At 38.5% G+C, this 24,821-nt stretch overlaps 1 protein-coding gene and 1 long non-coding RNA gene across 6 annotated transcripts in view; one reads left to right on the top strand and one right to left on the bottom strand.

Moving 5' to 3' along the window:
- DPY19L1 (dpy-19 like C-mannosyltransferase 1) overlaps positions 1-24,821 on the top strand; it is a 97,175-nt gene that overhangs the window by 68,939 nt on the left and 3,415 nt on the right. For all 5 annotated transcript variants that reach the window (XM_045052596.1, XM_023250497.2, XM_023250496.2 and 2 more), the window contains 8 exons: positions 5,578-5,679; positions 10,000-10,071; positions 12,036-12,085; positions 14,249-14,273; positions 15,397-15,516; positions 16,902-17,076; positions 17,805-17,904; positions 19,062-19,187. In XM_045052596.1, the coding sequence (XP_044908531.1) occupies positions 5,578-5,679; positions 10,000-10,071; positions 12,036-12,085; positions 14,249-14,273; positions 15,397-15,516; positions 16,902-17,076; positions 17,805-17,904; positions 19,062-19,187 (770 nt within the window). The remainder of the gene's footprint in view (positions 1-5,577; positions 5,680-9,999; positions 10,072-12,035; positions 12,086-14,248; positions 14,274-15,396; positions 15,517-16,901; positions 17,077-17,804; positions 17,905-19,061; positions 19,188-24,821) is intronic.
- On the bottom strand, positions 5,985-8,323 carry LOC109497536. Its single transcript, XR_002153807.3, has 2 exons — positions 7,992-8,323; positions 5,985-6,232 (listed from the first exon to the last, which is right to left on the bottom strand). It is a non-coding gene; the product is annotated as an uncharacterized LOC109497536 (long non-coding RNA).

Genomic DNA, 24,821 nt, shown 5'->3' with positions numbered 1-24,821 from the left:
TACTTCCCAATCATCCTGGAAGTCCCCCCGCTCCACCCAGTGCAGTTTAGCTTTAATTTCTTACACATTGGATAACTATATAGGTTTTCATTAGAACAAGGGAATTTTTTGCTTAAAAAAGATTGAACAGTTGGGTTGTTCAGTGGGTGATCTGCAAGCTGTGGAAAGACTTTTTAAAGTATAAAACTGGCGTCTAAAATTACCTGTTAATTCATTCAATACGTGCCTGCTTTGTGCCTGGCAGTAGAATGCATCCTAGAGACACAAAACTGAGTAAGACACGGTCTAGTGTGAGGTGGAAACGATTTCTAGCAACTGTAATACAATGTGAGGAAGGCTGTGTTAAAAAAACAAGTACAGAAAGCTGCAGAAACATAGAGGAGGAGAGGGGAAGGCTCCTGCCTGAAGTCACCTGCGAAGAGGAGAGCTAAAAGGTGATCGAGTCAGTGAGGATGCAGAGAATGAGCAGGAAAGGAAAGAGCCCAAGTCCTGGGTGAACAGAATCTGTTTCCTCCCTGGGAGAAGACAAACCAGTTAAGGTATTGATTCAGGTTAAAGTGATGTCGTCATTGCTGTCACAGCCTGATGTTGTAGCAGGACCAAACCACAGTTATTTCCAAATCAGAAGTAATTTAATTGCAACTTTAATATTTCTAGGAATCTGTAACACCGATCAAGGACATCAGCTCATAAATTCTGAATTTTGACATTGGTCAGAGGAAGAGAATGGCAAGGTCCCATAGCTCTCAAGAAGCACTTTCATTCACCCCTTTCTATTAAGATAATTAGACACTCGCCTGTTCTTTAGGAGCCAAGTGAGCCAATTTCTCAGTACATCCTGCTTCCGTCACACTCTTCTTGGTAGAAGCTTGAGCTTGTCTACCAGGGAAGCTCAGTACTCAGTGACACAGTTTTCACTGGGAGCTGGTAACATAGACACTCTCGGCCTGACACAATTCAAAGTTCCAGACTCCCAGAAGGAATGTAGGTGCTAAGGATAGGCCTGGGTTTGTACAATTTGGGCACAGTGAGCCGCTGTTCATTCTCACTTAGGGTGGAAGGAGCCATCTGAAATCTAAGTTCTCTGATGCCAGCCAAGTGCCAGCTTTGCAAGCAGGGTTTTCAAAGGATAGCAGTCAGGCCTACTATGTTAACTCTCACCTGAACATCAGGTCTGCCCCATCTTTTCCTATCTTCCATGACTTATTGGATCTTCCGTGAATCTGCATACCACTTCCCAGTTGGTCATAGGTTTGTGGAGAGCTTGGGCTCGAGGATCCCTGCCCGTGTGTGCAGCTTTCTAGTCCACCGGGGATGTGAGAACTTCTTTACCTCCTTGCTGGTTTTCTCATTTCCAGAATCTTTTTAAAATTTCTAGGTAGTCTTCCAGTCCACTGTTCACTGCACAAGTAATGAAATACTAGGCTGGCAAAGCTATGAGCTTTCACCTTTCATTTCCTGCCATTCCATACTTTTATTAATAGTGTCTCTGGGCATAGGCATTTTGCTGTCTGCCCCCAAACAAGTCAGGACCCTCCAGTAGCAAAGGTTCTGCTTTTCATGCTCAGCCCCAGCCTCGGGGACTATTGGTCCCACCAAGCGTGGTGCTGATCTGATGGCAGATGGGCCAGCCCAGACAAGAATGACGCAGACGCCTTCTACGTCCACTCAGAGTTCATCAGCTCTTGTATGAATGAGTGCTTCTCGGTTTGCTTGCCTTGTGGTCAGTTTCTAGAACCTGATATGGTTGTTTTTGGCAGTTTTGTCCAGTTTTATAGTTGTTATTGGGGAAAAGGATTTGTCAACTTCTCTGCCATAGGAAGTACTCATTTCCATCAATTCTTAATTGTTCATTCAGTCTTGTGTTTCTCGGATAACCTCACTTGCTCACAATGTAGTATTCTTCCTGTATATTGGATTTGGATTTGGTTGTTAATATTTTAAGGATTTTTGTCTATGTTTATGAGAGAGATTAGTCTGTGGTTTTATTTTCTTACAATGTTTTTTTGTCTGGCTTTGGTTTCAAGGTAATGATAGCTTCTCTATTTCAAAGAGAATTTATGTAGAATTGATATTATTTCTTTGCCTACAGTGTATGGTAGAATTTGACAGTGAAGCCTGCAGGGCCTGGACTTTTCTTCATGAGAGAAATTTCTACTACAAATCCACTTTTTTGAGGAAGTTATTGGTGGTTTATGTCTTTAGAGGAATCTTACCCATTTCATATGTGTCATCAAATGGATTGTATTTAAAAAAAAGTTTTTTTATGTTTATTTAATTTTTGAGAGACAGAGAGACAACAGAATGTGAGTGGGGAGAGGGGCAAAGAGAGAGACACAGAATCTGAAGCAGGCCCCAGTCTCTGAGCTGTCTACACAGAGCCTGATGCCGGGCTCGAACCCATGAACCATGTGATCATGACCTGAGCTGAAGTCAGACGCTTAACTGACCGAGCCACCCAGGCGCCCCAGGATTGTATTTTTTAGAAAAATTATTATAGCGTGGGGCACTTGAGTGGCTCAGTCGGTTAAGCATCCGACTTCAGCTCAGGTCATGACCTCACTGTGAGTTTGAGCCCCGCATCAGGCTCTGTGCTGACAGCTCAGAGCCTGGAGCCTGCTTCAGATTCTGTGTGTGTGTCTCTCTCTCTGCCCCTTTCCCACTCGTGCTCTGTTTCTCTCTCCCTCTCTCTCTCTCTCAAAAATAATAAATAAAAAAGTTTAAAAAATTAAAAATTTATTACAGGATTCAATTAGTGAAAATTCTAATTAATATTTTTGCATGTATGTGAAATGGTTTTACATTCTTTTATTCATTCTTATTTGGATTCAGAGTCAATATTGTATTAGTCTCCTATAAAGAGCTGTTTTTTGAGGGGTTTTTTGGGTGTGCTATTTTTCCTGTTTTCTATTTACTGTATTAATATTTTCAAAGTACCACCTTTTTTGAGTCCTCTGGTTTTGTTGAATTTCTCTTTGTCAACAAATTCTGTCATCCTCATTTCTTATTTCTTTGTGCTGTTCTGTAGCTTTTTCTAATGCTCGAGGGAAAGTGCTTGGCTCTTTTGTTTTCAACCTCTCTTTCTGATAAATGCATTTAAAGCTATACATTTCCCTGTAAGTAGTACTTTTTGTGTATCTTACAAATTAACTATTTAGTGATGTTCTTTTTAGCCTGAAGGTTATTAAGTTTTATGCTATTTATGTTAGCTTCTAGCCAAAAGGATTTTTTTTTTTAAATTTTTTTTTTCAACGTTTATTTATTTTTGGGACAGAGAGAGACAGAGCATGAACGGGGGAGGGGCAGAGAGAGAGGGAGACACAGAATCGGAAACAGGCTCCAGGCTCTGAGCCATCAGCCCAGAGCCTGACGCGGGGCTCGAACTCACAGACCGCGAGATCGTGACCTGGCTGAAGTCGGACGCTTAACCGACTGCGCCACCCAGGCGCCCCTCAAAGCCATTTCTAGTTAGCTGTTTTCCAGTTTTATTGCATTTACGATTAGAAAAAAATAATTTGTATTATATCAGTTCTTTAAAATATATTGTGGTATGGTATGTGAACATTTAAAACATTTTTTACCATGTTCAAGGGTAACATGTAGTCTCTCTTGTGAAATTTGTATTCTCCGTGAGCATATTATTATTCAGGTGTTATGTTAACATTTGTTAACCTTCTATTTTGGTGAGAAATATTTATTTTAGTGAGAAATATTTCTATTTTAGTGAGAAATATTTAACATTTCCAATGAACACTGTCAGCTTACCTATTTCTTCATCAACTTACCTATTCTTACCTATTTCTTCTTACCTATTTCTACATTCTTTTCAGCTCTTGATACACTTTGAATCTATACTGTTAACTGCACATATGTTCATGATACATATGACCTTGCTTTGCTGTTCATTTTACCAGCATATAAGGTCATTCTGTCTCTTTTCATGTATTTTTTGCTTGAATTCAGTTTTGTGAGATGTTACTATTGCTAACCTAGATTTCTTTGGTCTAGTTTATCTAATATATCTTGTTCTCCTCTTTTATTTTCAACCTTTCTATGTACTTTTGTGTTAAACATGTCTTTTGTAGACAATATATGTTTGAATTTTATTCCTAAAACCTAATTTGAGCATCTATCCTTTAATTTGTGAATTTAAGTTCTTTAAATATATGGCACTTACCATTATATTGGGGCATTTCTTCCATTGTATTTCAGTTTCCAACTATTTTACATGCTTTTTAGACTTTTCTCCTTTTCATTGGATAGACAGATTTCTTATGCTGTTTAAGGCACTCTATGTTCTTCCTGTTGATTTCTTTTATTTATTTATTTATTTATTTATTTACTTACTTACTTACTTACTTACTTATTTTTGAGCCAGGGAGAGACAGAGCATGAACAGGGGAGGATCAGAGAGAGGGAGACACAGAATCTGAAACAGGCTCCAGGCTCTGAGCTGTCAGCACAGAGCCCGACGTGGGGCTTGAACTCACGGACCGTGAGATCATGACCTGAGCCGAAGTCGGCCGCTTAACCAACTGAGCCACCCAGGTGCCCCCCTGTTGATTTCTTAAACTTCTCAGCATACATTTCCTCCCCAACAAAATAGAGTATTTTGGAATTTTTCAACACATTCCCACCACCCCTTATTTAGTTCCCCTCTCCTCCAATCTTCCCACTTCATGTAGGTATCATTTAGGATTTTAGCTATTGTTTGTTTTACATAATTTCCCCCTTTTTTTTGGTCCTTACTCTTTTAGACAATAATGAATTGAAAATTTAGCCAACGTTTTCTCATTTGTTAAATGCAAATAATCCCACTTTCCTCACATGACTTTTTGTGGGAAGCAGATGAGAGGAGGTAAGTAAGAGCACTTGGCAACATGTAAAGAATTACACAGGTAAAGTGATTGTCATTCAGAAGGTGGATTTTATTCCAAGGCCTGGCCATTTTTTTAAAGTTTATTTATTTATTTTGAGAGAGAGAGAGAGAGAGAAAGAGAGCAAAGAGAGAGACAGAATCTCAAGCAGGCTCCAAGCCATCAGCACAGAGCCCCACACGGGGCTTTAACTTACAAACTGTGAGATCATGACCGGAGCTGAAATCAACAGTCTAACCAACCAAGCCACCCAGGCACCCCTTTCAAAGAGTCTTTTCAATCCCCTTTTCAAAAATCAGAATGAATGTTTCCTCCTTTTCTTTCACTCCATTGCACTTTGTTCCTTATGATTGACAGATGTCTGTATGTGTTACCAAGCCCACCCTCCCTAGAAGGCTCCAGAAAAGGAGATGGGTAGTGTATTTCATCAGGCTTAGCACACTGAGCAGGGAAAACCTAAGGATGAAAGCTCTGGTATGTTGATGATGGATCGTGGAAGGCAGGGTGTTGCTGGAGTTACCATTTGTCAGCAAAAGAAGGGAGAACCACGAAGTTGCAGCTCTTTAGCAGAAGCAAGCCTGGCATGGGGACAGCGAGCTCGCCAATGTAGTGAAAGCTATTTTTCAATGCTATTAAGATGAAAATGCACTATTCCACCATATGGCGTAATCTAATGGTACCTCACTTTATTCCTTCCTAGGCTCATATTGGCAACTTATTAACATCAAAATTCTTCAGTTACAAGGATTTTGATACTTTATTGTATACCTGTGCAGCAGAGTTTGACTTTATGGAAAAGGAGGTAAGGTGTGATTTCTAGTTTTCCTTCCCCAGGTTCTGGTCCACTCATTTTTCATAAAGGGCGCTCCTCTTATCTCAGACTCTCCTCTGTGCTGTTACCTCACTTGGAAGGAAAAGGAAAGTGATGGTTTACAGGAAGATGTTCCTACTGACATTAGTACAGCACCCTGAAATGTATGGTCTTTTCTCACTTTGATAATTTGGAAGCATGCATTCAGACTAGCAATAGTTTTTCGAATGAGTAAACACAGAGGCATTTCAAGATGCCTCTTTTCAGGGACAACATTAATTCAGTGACGCTCCCGAGCTCTTACATTTCCATTCATTCAGTGGTTGTTTGTTGGAATAATCTCATTGCTTTGAAATATCGTTGAGTTTGAGTTTGTTCATTCCAACAGCATTTTTCTTTCTAAAACCGTATTCAGACGTTTAAAAGGAAATCAGACAGTAGTGTGGTGGATTGGGAGATGGAAGTCTGCAGTAGTATTCGGTGTTGTTGAACACGCGACTCTCATTTTGTTCTCTCTCATAGCTTGCTAGTTTCTAGTAGTGTGCTGCAAAAAGATATTGTGAGGACCCAATGAGATACAGAGGACAGTACTTTGATATTTTAATGATATTTTTTATAAAATATTATTTTGCAGTAATCAGTGAGCTGGTTTGGTTCAACAAACGCATATATATGTGTCTTTTTTAACACCACCCATGCGGCCCCAATTTATTACAATAGTTTACTGTCTGTGAAACATTTTCCTTCAGAGCTGTGTGTGTGTATATATTACACTGGTCAACGGTACTTTGTTGACACTTTCATTTTCCTCTCGCTCCCCACTGGGTTCCCTCTGTGTCCTGAGTTACACAGACCAGTGGATGATAGTGCCCCACACTGCAAAGTCCTTTCAACCAGACTTTCTGAATTGGGCATGTCCTGCACATGTCCTCTTTACTCCAGTACCTACCAGTCTTCATTCCCAGGTTCTGGCAAGTTTTAACATATAATGGCTAATAAAAACTGTATGAGTGAATGTATTGAGCCCACTGAAAGAAAGGAAGGAAGAGTATCTGCAAGACATTAAAATACGTATTCACAGCAGCTCACGACTCCTTCAAGCAAGCGGTAAAGGAAATAGAAGGTAAACACCAGAAGGCATTAGGACTTGGTGGAAGTCCTCTGACATTAGTTAGATACACATGCCGCTGTCACCTGAGAGTAAGAACCTTCGGGTAGGTGATAGAACAAATTGCTTATTGAGGCATAGCCTGGCTTCAGTTAATTCGAAGACAGTAGCAAAGCTGTTTCCAGCCTGCCATTCCTCATCTCCATGGGTATCTTCACAGGGACCGTGCTGTAGAGACAGAGTACTGTGCCAGCTCGGAGAGTGCCTCCATTGTTTGATACATCCATACGGTGGGGAAGAGGGAACAGTTTAACATAATGCATTTGAGAATGATTAATAGATTTGTCTGCATGTAACTTAAGACATCTGACATTAAATATTGCAAAAACCAAAAGGCAAATGACTAAGTGGGATGATTTTTGCCATAAATATGACAAGTGAAACTAGGGATTAAGGTAGTGAGTATAGAAGATTGTCCAAATCAAGAAAAAATTTCAGAGGACTTGGGGTGCCTGGGTGGCTCAGTCGGTTGAGGCTCTACCTCTTGATTCCAGCTCAGGTCATGATCTCACAGTTGGTGAGATCGATCCTGCATCAGGCTCTGTGCTGGAGCGTTGAGCACAGAACCTGCTTGGAATTCTCTCTCACCTCTCTCTCTGCCCCTTCACCCGCTCTCAAAATAAATAAATAAACATTTAAAAAAAATTTACCGAGGACTCTTACCCTTCCCCATCACAAAGAATACATCCCCACTCCCACACACCTATGCAGAAATAGGTGAAAGGTGGGAACAGACAACCCATTGGGGAGGAAATGCTGACAACTGATTAAAATGTGAAATTGGTTGTTTCCTTTTTATTTGTTTGTTTGCTTGTTTATTTTGACGGAGGGGGAGAGGCAATGAGAGAGGGAGAGAGAGGATCCCAAGCAGACTCCACACTGCCAGCACAAAGCCCGATCGATGCAGGGCTCAAACTTATAAATCCTGAGATCATGACCTGAGCCAAGATCAAGAGTCAGACACTTAACTGACTGAGCCGCCCAGGCTTTCCCTAAATTGGTTGTCTTCTTTATTTTCTCTGCATTTTTTAGTTTTTACAATGAGCGTATATAACTTTTATGCTTAGACTAAATCCAACAATTCATAGAAGTATTAAAAGAACTTGTAATTCTAATATTGCACACACATGCTCACCTCTCTCCTTGTGTGGTTGTTTCCCTTGCATTTGTTCTTCTGCATACACTCTGGTGGATCTTTTGGTATTGAGGAAATTGTATGATTTTGTTTCCTTTGTATTAATACTTTCATATATCCACTCCAGTCCCTTCTGTTGGTTTCCTACTGAGAATTATATTGAACTTAGTTTCTTCTTGCCTGGCCACTACTCCCCCCCCCATTTCTTTTGTAATACTATAATCAGTGACGTTATTTTACTTCCCATGTACTCTCCCCTCTGACCCCTGTTTTAAGAGATCCATTGTATCTGAATTGTCTACACATGTAACCACTCATGCTACTCTGTCACAGTTATATCTGTTACATGTTACATCCTTGTCATAGTTCTGTAGGTTGGCGTTTTTAACACTGTGTGTTCTGGCATTGAAGCCTCTCCTGCCATTTCTCTATTGTGTGAAGCTTGCTCTCCAATGGATTCCTCAGGAAGGGCCATAGGAACAGTAATCCCTGAGTTTTTACGTGGTCAAATATTCTATCAGTGGCTTATATAAGTGAAATTCTGGCTAGATTCAAAATCTTTGGCTTTTTTTTTTGTATTTTTGTATTTTTCCTTGAGTGTCTTTTTAAAAATATTTATTTATTTATTTATTTATTTATTTATTTATTTATTTATTTATTTATTTAGAGAAAAAGAGAGAGAGATACCCAAACAGGCTCCATGCTGTCAGTGGGGAGCCTGACTTGGGGTCTGAACTCATGAACTGTGAGATCATGACCTGAGCCAAAATGAAGAGTCAGACGCTTAACTGACTGAACCACCCAAGAGCCCCTAAAAACTACTTTTAAAGCAAAGTTTTTGAATATATTTTTAAAATTGTTTGAATTCTTTGTTAAATTGTTAAATACTTTTAACACAGTTTTGACACATTGCCTTTTTAAGGTAAACACCTGTATTTCACACCTTTTCTTATAGTTATTGTTAGTTGTTGATAGCAAATGTCTAAATTTTAAATGATAAAATAGTTTTGGTTATATGATTTTTGCCTAGACATAGGTCTAGACAAAGACATAATGTAAAATTTACAAATTAGAAATACATATATTTTAAAATATTAAGTACTATGCAAATGCTTGTAAATAGTAAAATAAAACCATAAAAAAATCTCCTTTTAATGGGACTTCTAACTGAAGTATGCATTTTGGGTTAATAAATTATCAAAATTACTTTCTAATACAGAATAACAAGTGAGAAAATTGGACTAATGAGAGGGAAAATCAGAAAATACTACTTTGTAAAATTAAAATGTATCAGTGTTTTTAATATGATTAAAGCTAGATTTCTCTTGATAAACATATTTGGGAAAATGTACATTATTTAACTCAATAATATAGTATTATTTTTGTGAAGGTAAATGTTGGTGGTAAGCAAATCAATTGCAATTTAGAAATTTCAAGCCCAGAATTGTTTAAAAGTGTGACTTCAAATAATTGAAATATATATAGGATTGCAGTGTGTAAGGCTTTGGTATTAAATGTTTCTGTAGCTTTTTCTCTGTTATTAAGAAAATGCAAAAATGTTTTTATTTCTCTTGTAAACATTGGTCATTACTCTGTGTGTGTGTGTGTGTGTGTGTGTGTGTGTGTGTGTGTGTGTCAGTGTGTCTTAGTGTATCTTAGCATCATGGTTACGATTTTTATCCCCCACCAAATGTACAGGAAATGCTCATGCTGTTTAAAGTTAGAGTCCTGCTGACCTTAGGCAAATGTTAAGTTGAGCTCTGTAGTTGGAAACGCTGTGTACAAAAAGTGAACAGTAATCTTCCTAGTCACATTTTATACTTACCAGTGTTCGTGTTTTCAACTCAGCATTTTAGGGATGTTTGTTTCTATGGAAACGCATCTTCATTTTTACGATGGGAGTCAATGGGTATATTGGACTGATGCTCATGTTTCTCACTTATACTTTTTGAAATGAAATTTTGTCTGAAAATATTTTCCTCTAACAAAACATCTCTTTGAATTGCAGACTCCTCTGAGGTATACAAAGACACTGTTGCTTCCGGTTGTTCTGGTTGTGTTTATTGCAATCGTTAGAAAGGTATGTTGATTTGATTACTTAAGAGCTCTTTTTTATAATAAAACATTTTGTTGTTTCTATCCTAGTAGTTAAGTAAACTAGGTTACACGTTAATATGACACAATACATCATATGGATTTGTTGAAACATTTTCTGTATTTTCTTAATTATAGCCCTTGATGAACATTATAAACCTTAAAAATATTCTATCTGCCAGCATAAAATAGACATAGGAAAAGGATGGCTCGGGTTTTGATGGTCATGCATTTTGAAAGACATGATCAAAGAGACCATATTGACCCAGATACAGTTATTTTTGTCTTTGTAAATTACTACTGACTGACTTTTAACTTTATGTAATATTTTCTAAAATATTTAATGTATGCCTTTCTAAGTCATTTGTGCAGTTCTCACTAACTCCTGGATTGAGTTTATTATTACTGATCAAAAGGAAAAAATAGAATACTAACAGTGTATTACCAACATCGATAAAATTGTTAGACTTCCAACTTGGCTTTGATAATGAAATTCTAAGCCCAGATTTAAATCAGGTCAGGGAAGTTCCAATCTTTAGCAAAGAGCAGGTGTGATATTCTCTTTTTTTCTTGTAAGAGTTGGTGAATTCTGTAATTGCAAGTGTTTTAAGAGAATAAATAAAGATTGATCTATTATCAGAAAACAGATGATAGATCCTAAAAGTTTTCTGGTTTGTAGTTAGTGATTTCTGGGTTAACAGAATGTCGTGTATTTGTAGAATATTCTGTACTATGGTTATTGTTCACATTATATATTTGTACTCTCCCCAGCCATATCACGTGTGTTATTTCACCTGCTTATTTGACAGCTCTGTACGGTACACAGATATTGCCCCCATTTTGACAGATGCAGAATTAGAAGATCATAGAAGTTGTTACCAGCCTCACATCATGTCCATTAAAAAGCAAGGAAGGAATAAGAATCAGACTCTGCACCTTTCCCTCCTTCTTGGGTGTAGTGTAGCATTCAGCTTTGTAGTTGCACCAGCTTTTCAAATCTAATGAATTTGTGGTCAGTTTCTGCTATATGCCAGGCTCTGTGCTTCCTTTGCACTTTTGCATACTTTGTGTAGGTGTGCAGCTAGTAGGTAAATCAGAAAGTACCAATGTTGGCAATCCAGAATCCATTAAAAAGGCAGCAACCTGGATGGCTAGAGATGACAAAAGCAATTACATCAGGTTAAAAAAGCTGAGATGTTTGATTTAAAGAAGAAGGATTCATTTGGACAAAAGATAATTATTTTCAAGTGTTTAAAGCCTACCCCTTGGAAATACGATTACACTCATTCTGGCTCCTTAGAATTATGGCCAATTCTACAAGGTTGGACTTTGGACCAGAATTGATCTGGACTGACAAAGGGTTGTAGATTCAAGCAGCAGTTGGGTGGTTCTTCCAAGGGCTAGATTAAAACGTGTGAGCAGTGTCCAAGAGGGCATCCATACTGGGGATAGGATTTCAGATTAGATGACCTTACCTGGCTGCTAACTGTGCAAACCCAGTGTTTAGTTAGTTGTGCTTATCAGTCTCTGAGGCAGTTGTCTGGGTATATGGGGTATATGTGCATGATTAAGAAGAGGCATTGCTAGTGACCTTGGCATGGTGGAGTTCACTGAATGTGGACTGGAAGCCAGAAGGTCAGGTTTCACGACCTATTAATGCTTCCTAGTTGTTGTCCACCTTCCAGGAGATCATCTAATCCATCTGAGCCCATTGCTCATGTATGAAATGAAGATAAGAAAATCTACTTGAACAGGGTTGTTGGGTATTAGATATATGATCAAGTACTGTACAAATGTAAGATTAGGTTGTTGTTGTTATTATTTCCCGACTCATCTCTTATCCCTATACTTATATTTTTAAGTAGAGTTTGAAAATTTAGAAGATACTTTAGTTACAATTTTGTTTTTCCCAAAACAACTCTTCTTAAGTGTTAAAAAATCTATTTGCAGATTATTAGTGACATGTGGGGTGTCTTAACTAAACAACAGACACAAATGAGGTAAGTATGCTATTAATCATTTTGTTACATTATCTATTAAATAGATATCTACAAGGTATTAATTTTATAATTCATGTGGTGTGGTACACTCAACATTTGATCATGGATGTTTTCGATTGTTGTCATTCCCCTTCTTTGCTTTTCTCATGATCCCCTATCCATGCAGAGCTCAGTACATTACTTATTCATACCTCAGATTCCATCCATACAATCTGATATTAGGCCTACACATAATCTGTACTTGAAGGACACAGCTTTGTGCTTCAGTTTATCAGGGAAAATAAATTACTCTGTTGTTGGTTCTAGGACCAATGGACTGGACTGCCTTTTGAGAGAAGAGCAAGGAAATAGAAAACTGATTACATACTTTACTTTTTACACAAAATAAATTCCAGATGGAGCAGAGATTTAAATGTAGGAAAAAACCCAAAACCCCAATATTAAGCAAGAGATTATTTTAGGACTCTTAGGATGAGAGAGGCCTTGTTAAGTATGACATAAAACCTGTACGCTAAAAGGAAAGACTGAAAAGGCTGACTAGATAAATATTTTGGTTTGATGAGATACTTGTAAGCATTGTTCAGAGAAAAAGACAAATTGGGTACAATAGTCACAATATATGACAAAGGACAAATGACTCGTGTATAAAGGACTTCTATGAATTAACAGGAAAAATGCTAAAACCCTATTGGAAAATGAGTGAAGTACACAAAAGAGGCAATTGAGAGAAAAATAAATTGTCACTTTCCCTTTTCCCACCACACTCATGTCCCCTGGACCTCCTTGCTGCTCTGTAACCGTGGCCTGTTGCTTCCTGCCGGGCAGTTTTGCACTGTTTGTACCCCAAGGCTGTAATTGTGCCTCTGCTCCCCACAGCTTGGCTCTGCATGTAGCCAGTTCCTTTAATTCTTGTTTAAATGTTACCTCCTTCAAGAAGTCTTTCCTGACCATCACTTCCCTGTAGATTCCTTGTCTCCTGGCTTGTTATTCTTCATCATCATATGCCCTTATCTTCCTCTCTCCGAATTTATCACCATTTATACTTGAACATCTCCTATGGCACTGCCATTCTCCCCCACATCTCTCTTCTCTGATCACGGTGTCTTTGTACTTAGCCCATTAAGGACTACTTCCTACTAAAGGGTTATGCACTATCTTTCTCTTTGCCTCAAGTGCTCTTCCTGAGGGTTGCTCAACCTCAAACTCTCTGCTTCTTCAGGCCTTGCTCAAATGTCACTCAGTGACCCCATTGATTGCTATACGCCTTCCCCATCACCCCCTGCATCTTTTGCCCTGTTTTCACTCTCTCCGCGGTACTTCTCACTGTTTGACAAATGTTTACTTACTTGCATTTTGTTTCTCCCTTTACTATATGTAAGTTCTATGAGGGCAAAGATTTTTTTCCCCATCTTATCTACTGCTGTGTCTCCAGTGTCATCGGTGCTCAGTGGGATTGAGGATGGATAGGTTTGTACCTTGTAGTCCTGAGGGGTTCATTTTAGTACGGAGAGACAGATGATAATAAGAAACCAATAAATGAACATCTTTGAGGAGATAAAGCAGGGAAATGGAGTAGGAGTGATTATGGAGAGGGGTGGCACGAGACCAGAGGGAGATGCAGGGACCTCTAAGCGTACATCTTTTCTCAGGAAAATTAAAGCTGTCAGGTAGAACTAAAGAGGGAATTTTGTGGCTATTTGTATATTCCAGAACCACTGATGAAAAAATCTTTTATGTGGTTTCCTAAATTATCTCTATAGCAGCCCCAGCTTGTGGGGGGGGGGGGGAGCTCAGGTACCCCTGGGGATGAGAAGCAGGGGAACAGAACTATGAAGTCTTCAGGGTTCCCTTCACTTCCCTCCCTGCTTTGGCAGGACATCACAGGGAGGGACCTGCTACACCACGGTGTCCCTTTTGTTGGCCCAGGAATTGTCCCTGTAGTCAAATGTGCAAGGTATGCTCCAAGGTCAATTTTTTAAAAATAAACTGTCTTTTAAAAGATTATGGCACCAGTTTGGGTTCATAACTTTGTAATTTTTGTTTACATATATATGTCCTTGGAATATTACAGAAATTGTAAAACTTGTATTTGTAAGATAAAAATGCAAATAATTGAAGTGCTTCAACAATGATTCAATAGTAATATTTCTTATTCCATTTCAGAAAACACCAGTTTGATCATGGAGAGGTAAAGACTTAATATTACTAAAACATACTTTATTTCAATGTGTGTGTGTGTGTGTGTGTGTGTGTGTGTGTATGTGTATATATATATGTGTATATATATGTATATATGTGTGTGTGTATATATACATACACATATATGTATATATACGTATATATACATATATATGTGTGTGTGTGTGTATGTATGTATGTGTATATATATGTGTGTATATATATGTATATATAGACTTTTCTTTCAGTTCGTTTCTAAGTATTGGTATTTGTCACTAATCATCTTCAAAATAGGCCTGTATGTGTTTTTATGAGACTGTTACAAACATGACCATTCATTTGTTAAAACCGTTAAGTAGGAAGCCCATTTGGTCTGCTCTGATCATCCTCAGAAGATCCAGTTTATTGCTAAATGCATGTGGAGTGTCTTTTGCTTGACTGGAGATGGTTTTCCTCTCTACTCACCTTGCCCTGAGGCTTTGGAGGTGTGACTGGTTGCTCCTGCCATCTCCTGGTGGTTTCACTTGTTTATCTTTTTTTCTTTCTTGTTTTGTTTTGTTTTTACTTGAGATCTAATTGACATGTAACCTGATATTGATTTCAGGTGTATGGCATAAGTAATCAGATTTGTAGACATTGTGAGATGATCACCACAATAAGTCTAGCTAACATCCATCACCATACGTAGTTACAAAATAATTTTTTTTCCCCTGGGATGACCTTTAAGATCTACTCTCTTAGCAACAGCATGGTGACTATAGCTAATAATACTGTATTGCATATTTCTGCCTGGTTTTGATGGCTCTTCCAAGGCAGACTCTGGGATCTTAAATAGTACTTACTTTTGTTTACCGCTTTCCTGTGTTAATCTGATGGTATCATCAAGGTAGATTCAGAGATGTGGGCTTTGGTAACTATGGACTTAACCCTGAGCAGAATTCTAGAACAACTTGCTTTAGTGACTTTATCATTTTAGGCTTTTAATAAAATGGAGAGGTTTGAAAGTGAACTTGTAGACTCGTTTATTTCAGAAGTCAAAGTATTGTTGCAAAGCAAAAGTACTCTTCTGGATATTCATCTATTTAACAATATATTAAACTGTAGGAGTAAAAAATATTTTCTCTTTCTTTCAGCTAGTTTATCATGCATTGCAACTGTTAGCATATACAGCCCTCGGTATTTTAATTATGAGACTAAAACTCTTCTTGACCCCACACATGTGTGTTATGGCTTCTTTGATCTGTTCAAGACAGGTAAGATCGTTATGTTGGTGTTGTAGTTGCTATGATCACTTTACCCCAGCCTATGTCATTGAATGGCCCTGAAATAATATTGAATAATTCAAAATTCTTTAAATTGTCATAAAGTTCTTCATGGATTTATATTAATTGTTTATAAAGGGTAAGGGCCAAAACAGGTCATTTATGCTTCTAACTTCTAAGACATTCCTTGGCATACAACAGACGCTCAAATAGTACAGGCTGAATTAATGAATGATCCCTACAGATGTTGATAGAAAGCAGAGCGTCATTGTAGAAATATTTTTTTGTTGTTTTGACATTCCTATCACACAGAATTCTAGCCAGTGATTTCAAGTTACAGTTGCTTTCAAATAGATGTTCTTTTTCAGTATCAAGCTTAAAAAAATATTTTTCTCATTTGAGTATACATTTGTATGCACATCCCTGCCTTTTTAAAATTTAGTGTAAGCCATTTTGGTTATTTGCTGCTTATTTTCCCTGGATAACTGTGTCCTTGCTCTGTATTCACAGATTGATGCTTCTGCATCATGTCACCTTTTCATCAACCAATTAGCCAAGGTCCAGCAGCAGTACCTCTTTTAAATTTAACAAATATTTACTAAGCATCTATACCATACTCTAAGGATGAGAGTAGAATGGTAGATAGAAAAATCAAGAAGAAATAATATATATCTGCCCTCAAGAGGCTTGAAATCTAACTCTAAAGACATATAGAGAAATTAAGGAGAGAATAATAGGGGTAAAGTGTTATTATTGAGTGTGGACTATTAGAATGGAAAAATCAGCTAGCCTCAAGTTTCCCAATCAGAATGTTGGTGTTGTGTTAAAGAGGGACAGCTTTCTAGAGACCTACCTGTCTTGGTATGAAGCTGCTGTTCCTGATTCCTCTGGGCTGGGACAGGAAAGGAGGCTGGCAGGAAGCCCGCACCATGACTGAAGATAGCATGGCCCTGGGATGGCCTCACAGGTGTGGGACCTTTGCAAACGCACGAGGGCCCACACTCAGAAGGACCCTACATCTAGTTGGGTGCTCTTCTGTTGGTCTTTGGAACTTCTAAATACTTTTTAAACGAGAGACCCCACCTTTTCTTTTTGCATTGGGCCTGACAAATTATGTAGGTGGTCCTGGCCTTACCTGAAGCTAGAATTAGCACAAATTGAGAGAATAACTTCTTAAATTATGTCCCACCTATGTAAGGCTTATGGTAAAATTCTTTTAATCCCCCTGGTCATTGTTGCTGGAACTTTTTCGTAGGATAATTAATCATTTATCTGTGACTCTACCAGAGACTGTGTTCTTCTCTGGGAGGAACTTATGTTTATTTGATACAGGCTGCTTTGTACTAATTATCAACATATTCTTAATTTGGTTTCAGCTATTTGGATGGCTCTTTTGCAAAGTGCATCCTGGTGCTGTTGTTTTTGCTGTCTTAGCAGCAATGTCAATACAGGGTTCAGCAAATCTCCAAACCCAATGGAATATTGTAGGGGAATTCAGCAATTTGCCACAAGAAGAACTAATAGAATGGATCAAATACAGTACTAAACCAGGTAAGTTTCCCTCACGGTTTCATATGCCCCTGCAAAATCTTAAACCCAACTTACTTCCAGTGGCCTTACTCTAAGTAGTGTTGCTTCTAGATTATTCAGAAAAAGAGAGATGTCAGTCTTACTTAAATGGTTTGCCAAGGAAATGTTATATATATTTTCTTAGTAATCTGTTTTGCTGTTTTCCTTAAATACCAATGTTTTTTCAAAATTCATCCAAGATTTTACATTGCGAGATTTAAAATAATATTTGTTGTGCTTATTTTCCTAATGAGTTTTTATTCTTAGTCCTGCACATTCCTCCTTGAAATGAACTCATGGAGTATGGCATTTTATCCAAGGGAGATTTTGTTGTCTGAGTATCAAATGACTGAATTTTAAATCATTTTCCAGGATCCCTTGGTGCTATAAAACTTTCCTAGCCAATTTGATACTTCTTTCCCAGGGGCAGGAAAGATTTCTAAGACATTATAAAAACAAACAAACAAAGAAAACCCCAGAAATCCTCAGTGATGAAATGAGGAGGCTCTAACTTCCCAAGAAAATTGTTTATCTAGGCCAGGTTGCTGATAGCCATTTTTCCAACTTCAGTCTGGTTCTTCCATTGAATCTTTAAGTTGTGAACCTCTCTGGGCCTCCGTTTTTTCACCTGGGAAGTGATTGAGTTGACCCAGAAGGAGACCCTTGTGACACTCACTGAGTCTCCTGAGACCTTCTTTCCTGCTTTGCAGACGCGGTGTTTGCGGGTGCCATGCCCACAATGGCGAGTGTTAAACTCTCTGCACTTCGGCCCATTGTGAATCATCCACATTATGAAGATGCAGGTTTAAGGTTAGTACACAGTTCTCATGTTGCCCAAAACAAATTTCCCACACAAATAGTGAGTGAGGGAACCAGCAAAATAACGAGGCTGTGGTGAATGGGGATTTATAGAGTTAGGGGAGAAAACAAGGCTGAAATAAGAGGGCAGAGTTCGATACAAACTGGTAAGGCTCCACAGGGCAATAAATCTACAACCTTTTCTGCCTTTTGTACGAGGCAGCAAAATGAAATCACAGTGTGTCCTTTTTCTCCAGGTGAGCAGGGCTGCAAGCCACGCAGGTTCTTGTTAGTCATCACCGTCCTTGTGCTCCCCAGAAGATTCATTAGCCTCTAGCTTTTATTAAGGTGCCCTTTTGGCTATTTTTCCTTGAAGTCTCAAGAGTCAGTTGAAACGGAATCTCATTCAAAGAAGATTTTATTCTGATTTTCACCTGTGTAGCCTACTAGAATGATCTTGGTTTTTGTTTTTTACTACTTTTCATAAGTTAGAGTATTGTGTTCTCTTTTAAAAAGGACATAGATTTAATTTTCATACAGTTTCTGGGGCTAGGTCAAGCTATCCCTGTCACTGGGTGACTCCTCTTAATGTATTCTTTGTGTAACGGTGAGACATACATTTTATAAATAAAAAAACTTTTTCATTAAAAAACCAATTTCCGCAAGCTTATTTCCAGAGCAGTTGTGTGGAATCGGTTTAGGTTTTTTTTTTTTTTTTTTTTTTTTTTTTGTATTTTAATCTAGGACCAAAATGGAGAGCCATTTATGCCAGTTATTGTTGCTGTCGAAGTCGGGACTGTGCTGCAGCTCTAGTGTGGTGGCCGTGTATGTGTGGCCCACCCTGCCCACACACAGCACGCCTCACTCTAATGTATGTAGAGTTATGGAGAATACGAAACAAAAACAAATGAGCCAATGAACAAAGAGGCTAAGTTTGGAAAGGAAGGGGTTCATCAAAGTGCATCTCTTCTCCCAGGACTCTTGTGCTGCTTCTAAATGTCCTTTTGACCTCCCTGGGGCCCCTGAGCAGCAACTCTGAGAAGAAAGTTCTCTTGACCTGACTCTTCTGTAGACTCTTCCTTCCTGTTCCGTTCAGTGCTTTCTTCCAAGTACGTTGACTGCATCCTTTTAATCTTGAAACTCTTTTGCCCAATTATCTTTCTTTAAAGAGCCAGAACGAAAATAGTTTACTCAATGTATAGTCGAAAAGCAGCTGAAGAAGTGAAGCGAGAATTGATAAAGTTACAAGTGAATTATTACATTCTAGAGGAGTCCTGGTGTATAAGAAGATCCAAGTGAGTATTCAACACAGTTAATATTTTATATGCATAAGACATGAAAAATTAATTCAGTCTTATGGCAAGTGCTTTACTAGTCGTATGTGTGAGATATATATAACATTTAGCAAAGTATAAGTGGAAAGAACTTTTTAGATCATTTTTTGAATTGCAATTTTTTCCTTTCTGGTCATTACGAATATGTTTCTTTTATAATGATTTGCATGTGTATCCAACCATAAAGGTATTATATTGGTACTGATTGATAATTTCCCAAATCGCTCATATTTGCCTGCGATGTTTTTAAAAACTTTTATTTAACGTTGGATGTATTCTCTTTTAAAAAGACTTGCAGAGTCTGAAACCAAATAATGGAGAGTCTCATTGTAATGAAGTCAGACAGACAGCTGAGAGTCAGAGCCTCCTTTGTGCACACCACGTCTCTGCACGTCACGCCGTGCCCCGTGAGAGACGGGCCCCCTCCCGGCGTCCCCTTACAGTGACACTTCTTTCTTGCTGTTTCACATCTTATTTGAGTGGGAAAACAATTAACTTTACCGTGACCCACATTTTCCTGGCTTTATAGTTTTTAAAACTATTTCCACAGAGAAATTCACTAAGCAGAGTATAGCAGAGGTTAGTAAGATCATAAAAGCAAATATGACTTGTAAAAGTGACTGTTTAGAGATGTTGTACCTCGGTGACTACACACAGACGACTGTAGCTTCTTGCTGTTAAAATACCAAAGCGCTGGATCCATGAGGAGCACAGACATGAGCAGTTTCATTAGAAAATAAGAGTATTTTATAGAGAACTATTAATTTTAAAATTCTCACTACTCTTTAAACAGAAGCCTTCAGGAGGCTGCTGTATTTGTGGCTTGATCATACTTATTCGCCATGTATCTCAGTGATACAAAAGGGTGTTAAGACAAAATAATTAAATATTGACTCAGGAGTGAAAATAGTTCTGTGACATAGCCCACAAGGAAACTCAAACAACTGTTGATTACTGAATGATTTTCCAATGAATATGTCCCAAGTGACTTGAATTTAATCAAGATCTATACAAAATGTTTATGTTCTTAGAGTCGTAATTTAGAAAATGTTTTATGTCCTTATAAACAGAAGAATACATATGAAATTCATATACCCACTTTTAATTAACTTTGTTACATAAATTTAGAACAAAGAAGTCATAAGCATCTCTCATAACAATTTTATGAGGATATTGTAATAAAGGAATGGTAGGCTGACATTTGCGATTAGAAGAACTTGCAAGAAGTTCTTGCAAGAAGAACTTCTTGTCAGAGATTTCCACCAGCATTGTGATCTTTATTGCCAAGGGCTTTGCTCCCCAGTTCAATTATCATCCTGAGGCACTTATAGGTTACTGGAACATAAAAATAATGTTTTATGACCTTTTTGTTCCCACGCTGATGATGAGCCTTGATTCAAGATTCTTCATTTCTTCCCCCAGATCTTGCATAGTATTTTAAATATGTGTAAATCGCAGAGATTGGGGCACTTTATATTCTTTTTTTTTTAATTTAATTTTTCTTTTACGCTTATTTATTTTTTGAGAGACACAGAGAGACAGAGCACAAGTTGGGTAGGGGCAGAGAGAGAGAATCTGAAGCAGGCTCCAGGCTCCGAGCTGTCAGCACAGAGCCCAACGTGGGCCTCGAACTCACAAACCGTGAGATCACGACCCGAACCGAAGTTGGACACTTAACCGACTGAGCCACCCAGGCACCCCAAAGGCATTTTATATTCTAAGATGTTGATGGAACTCCTTGGATTTGCATTGCTGTAGTAGTCTCATGTTCTGATGGGCAGATTACTGTTTTATACACAAGAAGGGATGAAAGACAAATTTAGGAAGTATGGCAACAAATCTTGCTCACTAAACAAGGTCAGCAGTAAATTCACTGGCTTTGGATCCTCTCCATTTAGCGCCCACTTCTGGGCACCAAGACTGAGAGTTTGGGGTGGGAGTGCGTGCTCGATCTTCCTGTCTGGATCTTGACTTGCCCCTGTTGTGTTTTTCTGGCAGGAGTGGAGAGAAGGAGGCTAAAGAAGTGACTTTCTCTAATCTGTTTTCCGCACTCAGTAACTAAAGCAGCACTCTCCTTTTACTACAGGATTTAAGCCAGACTGATACTAAATCTCAGGAAACCTTAGACAGGTGCACTCTGCTTCAACCTTGAAACAAAACACAAGCTGTGCTTTCTGTTTTGCCAGGGAAGCAAATGGGGAACTCAGAAGAGGAAAGGGAATAAGGACTAATATTTAGTGCAGTCGGAAGACTGCATTTCTTGACAGAACTTTCTACCAGGACTAGGTAGAAATGCCTTTAATGCCTTGGCCCCCACTGTCCATTTCAGTTATGCCTGAGACATTTGTAGGTTACTGGAACAGAAAAATTTGTCAGAACAGGGGGAGGAAATGGAGAACTCAAAGAAAAGGAAGAAGAAAAGGAAGAGGGACCTAATATTTATCTAGCACTTAATCTGTGCCCAGCATGTTGGTGAGCCCTACATTTATGTGATCTCATTACCAGTGGCTTTATTTTTAATTTTTGTTTTATAAAGTTTCTTTATTTTTGAGAGAGAGAGAGGTGGAGAGAGGGGGACAGAGGATCCAACGTGGGCTCTACGCTGGCAGCAGAGAGCCCAGTGCAGGGCTCATACTTACTAACCATGAGATCATGACCTGAACCAAAGTCAGATGCTCAGCTGGCTGAGCTACCCAGGCGCCCCACCAGTGGCTTTAATTGTGTGGCTTGATTATTCCTTAAATACTTGACACCCCATGTTCAAATACAAGTACGAAAATATACTCAAATGCAAGTTGTAGATGAGTTTTTAATTAACTATTTTCTTCTCAGTTCTCTGCTTTCTATCTCATTAATTCCGATAATAGAGTTGACATAAAATTAAAACACATGAATTCAGAAGAAAATTATTCCCATTTTCAATAATGCTATTTAAAGACCTCGCTGGCTGACTTGGGGGAGCTCCAGTACACGCAGATAAGTACTAAAGGATGTTACACTCAGGCAGACAGAGCTCACAAAGGCAGCTCTTACCTTCTCTTTTTCCTGCAAACAGTTGAGCTCAGGAACTGGGTAGTTTTCTACTGCCTGTATGTTTCGCTCTCTACTACCCATGGCCTGCAGTGTGGCAACAGTTTGTCCTTGGCATGTGTCAGAAAATTAAATGGCTTAGAAAACCTAAGCCCTCTCATTTTATCATATATGCTCGGTGTTGGTAGAATCTAGTGAACAGCCTTCGTGGGAACACTCACTGGGAGATAATGTGATAGAGGCAAAGTGAAAATTGTGTAGCCCTGTGATGTGATAATAGTGCTGCTTCTAGAAGTTTAACTTGCAGTTGGGGCACCTGGGGGGCTCAGTCAGTTAAGTGTCCGACTTTGGCTAAGGTCATGATCTCACGGTTTGTGGGTTTGAGCCCCGCATCGGGCTCTGTGCTCACAGCTCAGATCCTGGAGCCTGCTTCAGATTCTGCGTCTCCCTCTCTCTCTACTCTTCCCCTGCTTGCACTCTGTCTTCTCTCTCTCAAAAATAAATAAACATTAAAAAAATTTTTTTAATTTAGCTTGCAGAAAGATATAGGCACAAGAATGTTTATATCAGTGTCATTTTATAATGGCAAAATGAGAAACAATTAAAATATCTACCCATAAAAGAGTGGCTAATTAATAGGTGTACTAGCAACTATTAAAAAGAATGAAGTAGGTCTTTAGGTACTGAGGTAGGAAAATGGCCACATTTTATTGTTAAGTGAGGAGTTCCAGAATAATCTCTTGTTTGTAAAAGCAGCCCAGGAGCATCTATATACATAAATGTGTCCATTCCTATATTTGTATGTGTGTGTCTGAAGTTGGATTAAAAAGGTCTAGCTGAGGGTTGCCTGGGTGGCTCAGTCGGTTAAGCGTCCAATTCTTGGTTTCAGCTCAGGTCATGATCTTGCGGTTCATGAGTCCGAGCCCCACATGAGGCTCTGTGCTGATGTATGAAACCTGCTTGGGATTCTCTCTCCCTCTCTCTCCCTGCCCCTGCCCCAGCCCCACTCACTCTGTCTCTCTCTCTCTATCTTTCTTTCTCTCAAAAATAAATAAATGCACTTAAAAAAATTTAAATGGGTGTAGCAGAATGTATGCTGGATTGTTTACACAGGTCACCTCTGAGAAATGGCTTTGGAAGTGACAGTGACTTTCATTTTTTTATTTTTGATAGGCCTATATTTTGACACTTTTTGGATGATTAGTCAGTTTCAAATTAAAGATGTTATTGAGAAGAAAAAGGCATGTGCTGCTTGCCCCATAGTAGAGGTAGGGAAGCGGGGCTGCACTTGGGGATTAAAAAGACATGTTGGAAATGTTTCTTTCTCTTAAAGTGAAGCAACTATGACAAAACATAAGCTGTTGTCAGTTCTCTATAATTATTCTGTATTGTGTATTTTTCTGCTTTTGTTTGTTTGTTTTAATTTCTCAAATAGCACATAGGAGATTGTGAACTCCCTTTTGCCCTTTTTGTTTTTGCTGATATTTTCCCAGAGTCCAAGCCAGTTGTCTTAGAGGAAAGGTCCCATGTCTGGATTTGTCTAATTCCTTCCTTGTGATTAGATTCAGTTTGGCAAATTGTGGCAAGATTATGACATCAGAGGGGTTGTATACTTTCTATTGTGTCACATCAGGAGGTAGAGATCGCTTTGTTCTATCATTGGTCATGCTAAGTTTGATCACCTGATCTCTCTATATTAAGGAGGCACATCTCCTATAGAATTAATAGGAAACCTGTAGAGATACTTAGAGGCCATTTGTTTATCCTCTTTCTCAACAACCTTTCACCAGATAGTTCTTGCATCCAGTTTTGACTCTTGCCTGAATCCATTATTACATTGGTGATTATAAAACAGGTAATATAGATTTGAAAGTGGTATGCCAGGTACTGATCGATAGGGGTAAGGATGGATTTGACAAATCATAAATCATATGGGACACCTGGGTGGCTCAGTCGGTTGAGTGTAGACTTTGGCTCAGGTCATGATCTTATGGTTTGTGGGTTCGAGCCCCTCATCGGGCTTTGTACTGATGGCTCAGAGCCTTCTTCAGATTCTCTGTCTCCCTCTCTCCCTGCCCTCTCTTGCTCACTCTCTCAAAAATCAATAAACATTAAAAAAAATTGCTTTAAATAAAAATGTCCCTAGACTTGCTGGGCTATCTATATGGAAAAAATTAAAATTAAATCTCTGCCTCACACCATACAGAAAGATTAATTCCAGATGAGTTATAAGTCTAGCTGTGAAAAGCAGACTCTAAAACTTTCACAGAAGAACACAATGCATACTCTCATGATATGTTATAGGGAAGGATTCCTTAAACAAGGCATGGAAATCATAAGTCCTAAAGAAAATACTGACATTTTGGAATATAATAACATAAAAATCCTCAATGTAACAAAAGCCAAAAAGAAAAAAGAAATTTGTGAACCCTAGTGAAAGTCAGCAGTTATATCTATAACACTGCTTTAGATTTAAAATAAATGTTAAAGCCATCTGCAGAAGTTATTGGGACTGATACCACATAATATCAATTTCACTTCTGTTCTTCATAAACTATATTGCTT

Source organism: Felis catus, chromosome A2 (assembly GCF_018350175.1).
Source record: "Felis catus isolate Fca126 chromosome A2, F.catus_Fca126_mat1.0, whole genome shotgun sequence".
NCBI lineage: Eukaryota > Metazoa > Chordata > Mammalia > Carnivora > Felidae > Felis > Felis catus.
Note: the sequence above shows the minus strand (reverse complement) of the source record. Positions and strands in the feature narration are given on the sequence as shown.